This window comes from Prinia subflava, chromosome 18 (assembly GCF_021018805.1).
Source record: "Prinia subflava isolate CZ2003 ecotype Zambia chromosome 18, Cam_Psub_1.2, whole genome shotgun sequence".
Lineage (NCBI taxonomy): Eukaryota > Metazoa > Chordata > Aves > Passeriformes > Cisticolidae > Prinia > Prinia subflava.
In genome coordinates, this window is record NC_086264.1 from 230477 (window position 1) to 243759 (window position 13283).

The following is a 13283-nucleotide window of genomic DNA, read 5'->3' on the forward strand; positions in this document are numbered from 1 at the left end:
CGTGTGGCTTGCATAGAACTTACCACATGTGGACCATAAAGCGTTTCATGAAAGTTTCTGTTTTACTGAGTTTCAGGGAAAGAAAGTGGTTTTAGCTAAGAGGGATCAACTTAACAAGGGATCAGGACCTTGGCTTTAAGTGTCCTGTTCTCAAGACCCAGAGTCCCTCCTAAGCAAATAATAGCATTAAGTACTCTTTCACTTGCTTACCGTTTCTCATGCGTAAAGAGAGAATTTGGTTTGCAGATGTGCCAGCAAACTCTACCAACAGTCTCTGAGGTAGGCAGTGAATGCCCTGTGTGGGGGTTGATTTTTGTCCTCTGGGGAGGTTAGGGAGCGTGGAGACAACAGGGGCTGTCGTTGTGCACTTACCAGTTGCCAGCGATGTTTAAAAGGCTCGGGGCAGGGAAGGAGTGAAGCACTCCCAGCCCTCCCGCCCTCTGCAGGGTATAACAAAATTCAGCCATTTCTAGGGTGAAACAGTGCAGCTGTTCTAAAGCTTACCAGCAACCAACAAAACACCCCAGATCACAGCAGGAACAGACTGTATCATCAGTCTAAATGAATTTGTAGATGAATTCAGACAAACAGAATACAAGTTTATGAATTACAATTGGATTTACACTTTTTCTCATCTAAAAATACTTTGGAAACTTTAATGAGCACGAGGTTCCAGGACATCTTTATGCTGGAAGCAGCGCGAGGGGTAGCACAGCTTCACCATCACTGTGGAGAGCGCGCACTGAGCAGAGGGAAGAGGGGAGATTCGCTGGCAGGATCCGTGTGCTCAGCAATCCCCAGTGGCCTCCCGGGGCCCTCCTCAGCCGGCGAGCACCCCCCGTGGCTCTGGGTGCTCCGATCCACAGCCTGAGTTATCTCAGTGAAGACCCCACAAACCAGTGAGGAGGTAATTCTTCCTTTATTGTGGCCCCACGCCTCAGCTGAAATGCGTGATAGTGCACAGCCCCTGCAGGAGGCATCTATTAACACGGGGTGCTTAAAATATACAGCAATGAAGGTATGCCCAGGATTTCAACATCCCTGTATTGTTTTCCCTGAGTAACAACACCTACATCAGTCTGGTATTCTGAAAACCCTTGGCTGTCTTCACTCTCTGTAGGGAAATGTCTAAAGGGTGCATTCCAATAATTTCTAATTGCCTTTGAGGCTGTTTAATCAAAATATCAGCATTCACTTCTGCTGTACCCTCTTTCCAGTTTCTACTGTGCTTAGCTTTTTATATTAGACATGTAGCTGAGTCACAACACTGATGTGTTTCTTCTTACAGTAGTGTTCTGATTCCTGAAACATTACATCTTTTCTTTCTCTTCATATAGCATTTTCTAATCTGACATATGATTTTTTGATAAGAGCATCATTCCTTCAGTCTGATTGTTTTTTATATCAAAGTCCTTGCTTTCATTTTAATCAAATAATATTTAAAAATGTAATTTCCATTTTTCTTGTAAAGCGCTTTACACTGAGCTGTAAGCTGTTTTTCATAGACCTTAAATATACAGTAGGCAAAGCATTAAAGAAGATTTTAGTGAAAATATGTGAGCAAGACAAGAAAACAAAGTAATCCTTTTATGTAAATAGCTTTTAGGACCCTCCTGATGTGCAAAGCAAACCTGTAGCTTTGTCTGAAGGACATACAAATGAAGAAAAACAGTTTCAACAGAAAGAAGCACCTTTTAAAATGTGTAATCCTTGGAGTTTTATGAACTATTCCTTGTGATGAAGTAGTCTTTTCTTTAAAGAACCTACCATGCCCACATCTTCCCCTGGAGAAAGGTCTCTTCTGATTCTTCCTGGCACCTTGTAGCCAGGCTGTATTTTAAGGACATCCAGTAACTGAAAAGGTTAAGATAGGATTTAGGTTTCCTAGAATCACACACATTCTCTTAATGGGGTGTGCTATGAGATAGAGACAAGAGACCTGCATGGTTTGTTCAGCAAGGGCTTTTATAGACCTCCAGTAGGACTTTCTGGGAATAGTCCAGCCTCAAGTTATTTGAAAAATAATAATAACTAAAAACCAAATTTAATAATGGTCTCTGAAAGATTTGAGCTAACCTTCTATAGAGCCCGTATACTACTCCAAAATAGTCTGAAATGTATGAAGTCACATTCATTTTCAGCAGCACTGCAGAGGTACCACTACAGGATAAATTTTCCAGCCCTAAGTGATTCTGTTAAGAAAGGTAATTTAACCTACAAAGTCATTGTTGCTGACAATGATTGAGAACGAACCAGTCTGATTCTCAGATTTTATGGTACGGTCTAATCAAAATGATTTAATAGAATTAATTACAATAGCTCAGCAATCCTGCATTCTCATTTTTGTGAAATTACATTCCAGACCAATAACACACTTTAATGATGTTTCCATGTTTCTGAAATTGAAAATCTCGATTTACTTTTAATGTTATAGGTGAAAACGGTAGGAAAATCCTACTTGTAACTCCCAAACATGCCGACTGTGGCATGCTGCATGCCCTTGTCTCAGTGTGCCAAGCTTAAGGACAACAGGAGCACCCTCGAAAGAGAGAGGCCTCGTGATCCATTTCCAGAGTGGGCCTGAATCAAGGGAAGAACTGCCGATGCCATGGCTTCTCCTTGCTATCTTTTGCTGATCTCGTGTTTCGGTTTCACTGGAGCTGATTTCGGGGAGGAGAAATCTGATAGTAAGTATTCAGTGGCCAAGTAAGAGCACGGATCCTCGGTGCTGAGCTATCCACAGCTGCTTACTGTTAATAGCTCGGAGCGAGACACAGCAGCACGGGTGGGACAGTGCCTGCCCGTCTCCCTGGCAAAATAGGAATGTCCAAACTTAAACCCGTTATTTTCCTCAGTGGCGTGATATTTCAGGAGAGTTCTGCATAACTTTAATGTATCTTTATAACCAGGAGAAGAGAGGGGTGAGGGGTGAAACTGCTGCGCAGCACTGATGAAAGGCATTGGTTTGCATCCTGCCTGTGAAAGAGTTACTGATACCCTGCAGCCAAACCACATCCAGTTTAACTGATGCTTGTCACCTCGGGGACGAAATTTTCGATTCTGATTAGACAGCTGGGAGAGATTTGAAAGGTTTTAGGCTTCCCCTGACATATCCACCAGAATTGGCTCTAATAACATAGAAAACCAGCCTTTATTATTGTGTGGTGAAGCCAGCCATGGTTAGCAAGAATAAGACAGGTCAAGCCTTGTTCTTGCCTACTTTGTGTTGCTTGTTGAGGTTTCTAATGAGTCTTTCATGTAAAGAATACCACTGTGTATCTTCATTTTGACTTCTGTTTCCAAGGCCCTAAGGGGTTTTTTCAGAATTATTTTGTACAGTAATGAATGCTTTGGACAGTTTGTTTTGCGGTCACAGCCATCGCTGAGGTATAGCTCTAGGTAAAACTGTGTAATACTTTCAGAAGGGTTATTAAGGTTGCAGAACAAGGATAAGAAAGCCTCTGGAGCCTGAATTCCAGATGCACGTGACAGCTGTTGTGGTGTGATTCTTGGGGCTATCTCGTGCAGGGCCAGGAGGTGGATTTTGATGATCCTTGTGGGTCCTTTCCAATTCAGGATATTCTGTGATTCTTTGAGTGATTGCTTTTTTTCATCTGCCAGTTTCCTCTCTTTATACTTTAACACAACTAATGTTTATTTGTGATTGGGAAGAAAAGTAACATTACAAATACATCTTCCTCATGTTACCTTCAATCTCTCTCATGTTACTCTCACGTTTCTACTTTGTTAATTAGAAAAACATTACCTATCCTGTAACCAAGGCAGCATTTTTAAATGCACTTGAACAGTAATTAAAACCGGAGTATGCAAACAGGTAAAGTACCTGCATCATATTTCACTGTAGATATTCAGGTGGCATAATTTTACATACAGATATGCAAGATATATATCTGTAAAATGTAGTTGTAAATATATATACACACATCTTCGACCAGGCAGCTGGCGACAGGATGAGGGGACACAGACTTAGTCTGCTCCAGGGGAGGTTTAGGTTGGTCAGGAGGAAGAATTTCTCACCGAATGGATAAACAGACATTGGAATGGGCTGCGCGGCGAGGCGTTTCAGGAAAGCCTGGACGTGGCACTGAGGGACATGGGTTAGTTGACGTGGTGGTGTTCGGTCATAGGTTGGACTCGATGACCTCAGAGGTCCTTTCCAACCGAATGGATTCCGCGATTCAGTTTTCCAAGCGCATAACGAGGGGAAAATGGTGTCCCGTTAGCAGGACTGCTCCGCGTTCGGCGCGGGATGCATTCCCCGGCCCCAAAGGCACCGCCGGCCCCAAGGGCACCGCCGCCCCGGGATGACGGCCGCGGGCCGCCCTCGGCCCCAGCCCGGGAGGGCACGGCCCGGCCGCGGGCGCCGCCTCGCCGCCCGCACTGCGCAGGCGCGGCCCGCGCGGGCCGCCTCAGACGTGGCACTGGGGCGCGGGGAGCGGCGCGCGGCCGCAGGTAACGGTCCCAACGGGCGGCGCTGAGGGCAGCGGCGGGGCGCGCGCGGGGCCCTCACGGCGCGGAGCGGGCTGCGCCCAGCCGCGAGCACCGGAGCGCGGCCCCGGGCGGGCACAGGTACTGCCGCGGGCCGGGCGGGGGCTCCGAGCGCGGGGCCGGACCTGTTGCGAGCTCATGGCGGCTCAAAACTCGTAGGCCATGGGGATAGAAAAGTTACGTGCATTTAAAAAATGTAGTAAAGGTTTTCAGGCTTGGCAGTAAATGGGGAAAAATTTAGATTTTGCTTTCATAGCATAGTAGTTGGCATTGTGTTACCGAAGAAGAGCCCTGACATACGTGTGTCTCTCTGTTGCGCTCTGTGTGTGCGTGTGCGAGCCCGCCTAGGTAAAGGTGCAGCCCCGGCGTTGGTTGCCACATTGACACTGCAGCGTGCCCTGGGAAGGAACAGCACCTCTGCCTGGATGACGTGTGGGGGAGCACAGTGTCTCCGAAGAAATACAAAGTTAATGCTTCTGCTTCAGGCAGCCAAAGGACTCGAGCCTGGTTTTGTTTCTGTTGTCCTACTTCTGCTTGCACGTAGTGAACTTTTCTATCTTCACAGAGTCACCGGAGCGTTGCATAGGTGCAGCGATCCTCTGGAAAAGGTGACAGCCTGTTCTGTAATAGAGGTCCATTAAATTCTGCAGCTGTTCCTCAGTGCTGGTGGTGTTCCCCAGGTTATGGGGTATAAGGTAAACTAGTGTTGAGACAGGGAGAAAAAAGTTTTCATGACCTTCTGTATGAACTTTTCAAGGTGTGGTGGTGCATCCACACCCTCCCCCACGGTATGATTTCTGAAATGCTCATAGTTCTTCAGGCAACCTTAAAACACTCATTTGTGATAGCTGGTATATATACCTGTCCTGAGAAGGCATTAAATATCCTTGGTGCTAAATAGAATCTGGATCTGTGTTCGAAACACTTGTATTATTTTGTCTGTGGTTAGTCCTGTCTCACTTCAGCACAACCTCTGTGTTTATACTGTCTGTGGGAAGTTTGACGTGGCAAGATTTTTTTTTGTGGGTGTGTGTGTGAGTAAACTGTGGAGGAAGTAATTTCCTCTGAATGCTTTTGCAGCTTAAGATGTTGGTTGTTGCAGCTGCCTCTAAGTGAAAGTCTCTTCCTTTATATAGATATAATATATATATATATGTCTGTGTGTAGGTAATTTAATGCTAATTTAGTGTCTTTTGGGACAACTAAAACTCTCACTGCCACGTCTTTACTGATGGAGGTGGGGGAGGGAAGAAGGTCCAGCTGGCAGCACCAAGCCTCTGATTAAACAGTTTTCTTTCTTCTCTCTGTGTTTACCTTGTTAACTGATAAATGGGAGAAAACTCTAGGATTAACTCCCGGAAGCAGTTAACTACTGCAGCTGAGAAATCTCGTGCTACATTGAGGAGTGTGGGGAGGGCCAGGCCCTGGCCAGGCTCAGAGTGATTACTTGTCTGATGTGGATGATCTGTAAAACTGTTGATTTTTTTTCTTCAGAAATATCTGTTTAATTTGGGAAGCCTAGGAATGGGCGTTCTGACAGGGATAACTTTTCTCTACTGACATGTGCCAGTGCAGCATAAATTTATCTGTGTGTCCTTGGAGCTGTAATTTTGAGGTGCCTTTGTGTGTGCTTCTGGAGCACAATTAGTGTTTTATTTTCATTCCATGTTTAAAAATGACTGCACGGCCTGAGCTTAAGAATGTGAAGTACAGGTGGTTGGCAAAGCTGTTTCAAAGGAACACTTAACACCTGAAATGCTAATTTATGTTGTGTAGTGCTTTGGAGATGCCTGGCTGATGTGCTTGGGACTCTATAGGAGCACTCTCATAACAGTTTCATTTGGGCTGCAAGAAAGTGAAATTTCGTTACTGTTAAATTCAATCTGCTATCAAAATGGAAGTTCTCACGTGGAAAAGAGGAAGCTTGTTATCAAGGCTGCGGAGTGTACAACTTTAATAACTTTTCAGATCCCTTGGCAGTGAGGGCACTATAGCTGAAAATGAATCTGGTGAAATGCAATCATATGGTTTGGCAATGCAGGATTCTTCAGATTTTCTGTTTCTAAAAATGGTAGCAGTTATCATGACACTCTTTCCTGAAAGTTTTCTAAAATGTTTCTCTATCCTGTTAGACAAAATCTGACTACAAGAAAGAAATTACGTATCTTGTGAATGCTTTCATCATTAGAAAACTCTTTCTGAATTGCTTTCTGTCAGATCCTGGGGTTTGTTTGTTTTATTATTTAACAACAACAGGATCAAGATGTGAAAGTAGATGTGAGGGAGAAGATGCCTGATAACTGCAAGGGCAACATACAGTGCTATTGAGGCCATGCTGCCTTGTGGAATTTCTTGTGCTCAGTTTTGGCACACTGTGGAGTTCTGGAGTCAAAAGGCTTCTCAGGCCTGGGCCAGTAATGCAGAAGACAATCAGAATTAAGAACTCTCTCTATCCTGTACTTTATTCCCTGTTTCAGCAGCATCAAAAACAAGGAATCTTCCATCACTTGCCTGGAGTGGGGTTTAGGCAGAAGGTTTGTAAAAGATTTGGTGGATAACTGGTGTTGTATTCCACACCTCCTCTAAAACAAGGTGTGCTAGCACAGAAGGATTTGCCAGGGGAAGTTTTCTGCTCTGGTCACTCTGCCTTTCCTGATTTTTCATTGTGTTCTGTGTTCTTTGGGGTGGCTGGTATTTGGGGAGCAGGATTCCTGCTGTATTTTCCATGTGTAGTTGAAGTCAAGGCCCTCCCAGTAAAAAGAATTGTTTGGGACTTTCCTTTGGGAGTTTTTTCCATCTACACATCCATTGCTTACAGTTCTCTCTGTGGGCTTGGGAGAAGTGAATTCCATTTAAATGCAGTATGTGATAATGCTGAGGAAACTAAGCTGTCAAGCAAAACCAATATTTGCCCCTGGCTTCAGGTAATTTTTTGCCTTCAAATGGGTCTTTTATCTTTTTTTAGGGGGAGTACAATTCACAGCCTTTTAAAATGCACAGAGTGGTGAATAGTAGCAGGTGTCTTTTTCCTTTTTGCAGATTCCTGAAGAGGATACAATACTTGGAATGAGAAAATTGCCATCATGAGTCAACAAGGTTATGTTGCAGCTCCTCCGTATTCCCAGTCACAGCCAGGAATAGGAGGGTTTGGACCACCCAATTCCTCAATTCATTATGGGCATTATGGGGACCCTAACTCCTCATACTCAGCACCTCAGCCAGGTATGATTTTGGCTTAAAGTTTATTTTCAGAGTCTACTTTTCTATAATGGTGTTTTGCCTCTCTTTCTATGTTGTGTAAGTTTTACACTGATACTGCAAAAGGAAACAAAAAAAGTTTTACCCAGTTTCTCTAAAACTTCTTATTGAAGACAGCAGGAGTTGTGTGACTCTAATCAAATGCTAAATATAGTCAGCATTCTGATCAAAAGGCTTCTGGTAATTGACTTACTAGAACACTTAGGGAAAACACTGGTTTCTGTACCAGATTTTTTTTTTTTTATGTTAGAGTAATGTAAAGAGAAAATAGTTCCGTAAATACAGTTTGAAAGGCTGTTCATTCAGCATTGCTGTTTACATAAATCACAGTTTCTTCACGGTCACCACACTAGATCTGAATTAAGAACCATTTTTCAGCACAGGAGAGCAAACAGGTTCTACATGTGGAAGCTCTTTTTGGTTGTATTTTGAAAAGTTGTTTTAAGTTTTCATTCTTACCTTGGTCTCTGAAATCAAAGGGACCTCTTGTTTCTACCTTGAAATATAACTGGGTGACAGGGAATTATCACTACCCCAAACTGGCAATTGCAGTGTCTGTTGCTTTGTTGCTTTTCCTTACTGTCCCTCTTGGGTTCTTTGCTGGAAAGTTATGCCCTACGATTTGTTTCCTTTTTACTCTCTTTTCATTTTTCATACCTGCATTTGTAACTGAGCAGAAATCTGTGCTTTCCCACAGAATCACTGAGATTGGAGGGGACCTCTGGTCTGACACCTATGCTGAAGCAAGGTGGCCCAAAGCTGTTATTTTGAGTGCTACAGCAGAGCTGCACACCTGCATTTCTTGCCCATTTCTTTCTTAGAGAGTTTTACATAAAAGTGCTTCATTTTTTGCAGGTGTGTCAAAATCAACTGTGCCTTTTGGCTCTCCGGCTCCCGTTGGGCCTGCACCGCCTGGAGCACAGCAGTTCAGCCAGAACAGCTTCCAGAACGGGTCTGGTGCAGCAGGACAACAGCCACACAGGTGACTGGAAGGGATCAGCACCTGGCAGCTGAGCTGTGGGACCTCGCTGTGAAACAGGAACGGGAAGGGGAGAAAACAGGGACAGGGGAAAGCTGTAGAAAGAAATCTTTGAAAAAAGGTTGTATGACGGGGTTGCCAAGCTTTATTACACAATATTTGTGTTGCAGGTAAAGTGAGTCAATATGCAGCTCTTTTCTTTAATTCTGTCAAATATTAGTTACTTTCCACATCTCCCAGGAGTGGCAAAATTAGTTTGTGTACCCATAGCTCCTTCAGTTTTAGTGAACTTGACACCATTTACCAACATTCTTCTTGTAGTTGGTTGAAATCTGAATCTGCTTCTGTGCTTCTTAGTTTTAGTGTAGTTATTTCATGTCAAAATAGGGGAGCCTGTTTGTTATCACTGTGGGAAGGAGAACCCAGAAAGACAGGTGATCAGTTGTTCAGGATGAACAGGGAGAACTGGTGGTTGCCCTGAAGATGAAAAAACAAGGTGAATAGAGTCAGGGTGACATGACCTAGCAAAATAGTGATTCTCTTCTGCAGCTGCGAGTCATTGCCCTGACAGCTGCACATCTCCTGATTTTGTTTTTTTTCCAAAATTGCTAAGAGCTGCAGTTCTAGGCCAGGAAGTATCCAAATGAAAATTTCAAGTAAAGTAAATTCTGGTTCTCTTGAAATAGCTGGGTCCATCCTCAGTTTCCCAAGGGGTCACAGGAAAATCCATGTTGGTTGTCTCTGGGACATAGCCTGAGATTTTATTTTTCTGGAGTGAAATAGTCTGGTAGAAAATACCTTTGTAAGCCATGTGTGTCTTACTGCTTTCTTTTCTTTAATTATTGTTCTTGCATTCACGTTTTCCATATCTGATAATCATGAAGTTTTTCTCTACCTGTATCCTCTTTATATCTCTACTACAAAGAACTCCTCAGCAATTTCTCACTTCCTTTTCTTCTCTTCACAGATTTTTCTGCTAATCTTCTTCACCCATCCCTGGTAGGGAATCTTCCTTTATAAGCTTGGAAAGGAGCTGGAGTGCTGTGATATGTTCAGAAGTTTGTGTTTCCTTATCTTCAGGCTTAGAGTTATTACTGCTCTCACTTTGCCGTGGTGTACTCACTCTGCTTCATTTCTAAAAAGTGTGCAAACAAACAGGGGCTGCCTGTTTGTACTAAACAAGTGTGCAGTCTCTCTGTCCTTCATGTGTTTTAAGACAAGTGTACATTTTCTGGCATACTCCATTAGGGTTGTGTTCCAATTGATTGTTTCAGCACCACCTTGAGGAGGAATGAGATCTTTGAGAGTTGTGATTGTTTGATGTCATTTTTTTGCATAACTGCACTGTTTTTTTCTTTAGGTTTCAAGGCGCTCCACCTCCAGGTGACCCAGGACCTTCCTATCCTCCCTATGGTCATCAGTCCCAGGCAGCCTTCCCCAATACTGCACCTGCTTCCTCTGCAGCACAACTTGCTGGTCAGCTCAACAGCATGCAGATAAATAGCTATGGTAATTGGGTTTATCTGATTTTTTCTTGGTTAAAGTATGAGGACTATGATAATTAGAAACTTACTGAACTTCTGTGTAAACAGAAAATGAGACCTTTGACCACCATCATTGGCTTAAGTTCTTAGAATTTTTTTATCTCATCTTAAATCGGTAGTATTGGGTTAATTCTAAATTGATGTTTGACAAACCTTCCATAAAATTTGAGTGTCCCAGCAGTCATTTTTGAAATTACTTAGTGATCATGTCAGTAACAGCCAAAGCATGAGCAATAATATTCAGACAGGGTTTAATTTTTCTCAACTTTCTACAATTTCTCCTGATACAAGATTATTTTCTTTTTTTGTCTAGACATATTTGGGTTTTAATCTAAGTTTATCTGCATTTATTTTGATGTTGTACCATCTCAAACCTAGACCATGGAGATGTGATCATGTGATGCTTCCGTGTAAATTACTTCTAGCCACGAAAGCTGATATGTATTTAAATTATGCAGAATGTATTATATAAACTATTTAAAAACAATTATGTAAAATGCAGGGTTCTCATTATGTGCTTGGAGGCTTGCATTTTGCATCTAAAGGCATTTTTTCAGTTAACATACATGATAGAAGATGTATTTCAGTATTTGTATATGAACACGTTACTTCTTTTGCTTCAAACATAATACGGGTTATTCTTGTAGCGCTCTTTAAAATTACTTTATGTTTGGGGGAAAATCTCACAAAAAAATGTAGGTTTTGTAAAGTAATAAGTGTTTACAGATTGTACATCTCAAAAAACCACTCTGTTTCCAGGGTTGTCTTAATTCTAATTGGAATCCGGATCTTATAAACAACAAACAGTTCCTTGCCAGTGTGTACAAAATAATTCCCACATGCTTCATCTTTTAGTATCAAGTGGATTTATTTTCCATCAAACCTGTTATGGTGAGATGTAAATAGCAGACTAACAAAAACATGCCACATAAGAGAAGTGGATTGAGCAAAAAGAACATTGTTCACATTCTGAAACGGAGTAGTATTTTGAAAGCAGAGTGAGCTATGTGTGCTCTAGTGAGGAACTGTCAAACTGGCTTCTCTCCCTCTTTGCCCATCTACCCCAGGCACAGGGTTTTATTGCAGATAGAGCCAAAAGAAATAAAATGACTCAATCAGCTGAGTAAGTCTGAGCTTACACCATGACTTTTCATGTGATCAGGCACACAGAGTCCCCTGGGCAGCGCTGTCAGAATGTATCCAGTGTGGCCCCTGTGTTGTGGGAATGCAGTGAGCAGAACCAGAGCACTTTGCACAGCTTGGGCAGGCTGTCGTTTCTCGCTCAGGTCCCGGCCCTGCTCCGAGCTCCTGTGGGTCTCCCGGGCACCCGGTGGCTTTCCAGGGCCCGCGCGCGCTGCCCCCAGCCCAGCAGCAGATGGGGTTGCCACCTGCACCACGGCTGCCTCCTCCACCCGCCGGCAGTGCAAACGGTCTTTGTGCTCAGCCAGCGGTACCGCCTGTGGCCAGGCAGGGTGGAGTCCCTGGAGCCGTCCCTCCGAATCCTAACCTGCAGCACCTTCCGGGGCAGCCTCCAGGGCCTGGATATCATCCTCAGCAAGGTAGGGAGGGATGTTTGTTATGTGATTGAGAACAAAGTGGGCAGGCACAGTCAGTGGTGGAACTGGGTCCATCCATGGCTGAATCTTCAGCTGGCTGGGAAAGATGAAATAGGAATTCCCTTTCTGTAGAAGGAAAAGATGTGCGTTGGCAGTCAGTACGCTTGAGAGAGGCTCTGCTTTTGCCCACAAGTTTAGCACTCTGTTGAGACTGTAACAAGAAAAAGGAGATTAATTTGGGTCAGAAACAGAATTAGTGATTAGTAATTGGTGAAGGCACGACATACTATGTAAAGGTATAGGCTGCTTTCTCTTGTTGTACTGTCATAAGCAGCTTTCCAAAATGCGTTGCTATAGCAATAATGGATTGTAACTGAATACAAAAAGCCACCTAATGATATCAGTTTGCATTGACTGATGTTAGTGGAGAGATTCTCACTGTGGTAATGGCCTGGCCTGACTAGCTGTGGTAATCTCTACCCACCGTCCTACTTGATGTAAACCTGAAAACTTTGGAGCCAGAGTTGTCACATCTGGTGTTCTTACTTTTCAAAATCACAGACTAAAGCCAAACTGAGCCACAGAAATACCTTTATTTTAGTTGCTGAAAACACAGGGGAAGGAGGAGTTGCACTTAGCTGAGTAAGAATTAGTTGCATGGCAGAAGCTGATGCTAAGCATTGATAATGGAACTTAAATACTTTAAATGAACAGTCATTTGCAACTCTGCAGCAAACTATGGTCCTCAGATGGCAGCACCTCAGCTGTCGTATCCTGGTGCTTTCCCGGGCGGTCCAGCACAGCTCGCAGGCCCACCGCAGAAGAAGCTGGATCCTGACTCTATTCCAAGCCCAGTAAGTAACGTGGCTCTAATTTTTTATAAATGTAACTTTCTGCTGCATTTAAGATAAAGGAATGACAATGGTATCATTGTGTTCATTTAGGTGAGGTTTTCCATAACACACATTGGCACTTATATGGCTTGGTTCTCAACACATATTCTAGTTCTTGCAGTTTCTAATTAATGCAATTTTGTACTCTGTGCTGTCAGTTTTGGATCAATTGGAGCATGAAATTAGTTTGAGTACTGAAGATGTTTTATAACTTTATCTAACATGGGACACTCATACATGAGTATGTCCAAATACTTTATAGGAAAACTTCACTAGGAATTCTCAATAGAATTCTTCATGAGACAGTGACCAGTACTGAAGAAGTGCTGTGTTCACTGCAGCTTATCACCTTTCCTTTTCACTCTGAAAAGTTTGAAGGCGTGAACTCAGATACCAGAAGTAGGATTTGTACACAAATGTACAAATACAGGTACATAAACTCTGGAAGTGCAGTCCTGGCAGTGCTCAGAAGTCACATGCTCAGAAGCCACTTCACCTTTTCATTTCAAGAGTTTCTCAGGCAATTAGAAGTATTTGCCTGAGC

At 43.2% G+C, this 13283-nt stretch overlaps 1 protein-coding gene across 3 annotated transcripts in view; it reads left to right on the forward strand.

Annotated features, from left to right (window-relative positions):
• Positions 1-2664: 2664 nt before the first annotated feature.
• SEC24D (SEC24 homolog D, COPII coat complex component) overlaps positions 2665-13283 on the forward strand; it is a 42328-nt gene continuing 31709 nt past the window's right edge. Inside the window, exons 1-6 of one of the 3 annotated variants that reach the window (XM_063415393.1) lie at positions 2665-2687; positions 7549-7731; positions 8623-8749; positions 10107-10255; positions 11577-11849; positions 12579-12700. In XM_063415393.1, the coding sequence (XP_063271463.1) occupies positions 7593-7731; positions 8623-8749; positions 10107-10255; positions 11577-11849; positions 12579-12700 (810 nt within the window). In that variant the 5' untranslated portion in view covers positions 2665-2687; positions 7549-7592. Of the gene's footprint in view, positions 2688-4319; positions 4591-7548; positions 7732-8622; positions 8750-10106; positions 10256-11576; positions 11850-12578; positions 12701-13283 lie in introns of those variants that run through there. The other 2 variants (XM_063415391.1, XM_063415392.1) reach the window with 2 other exon arrangements.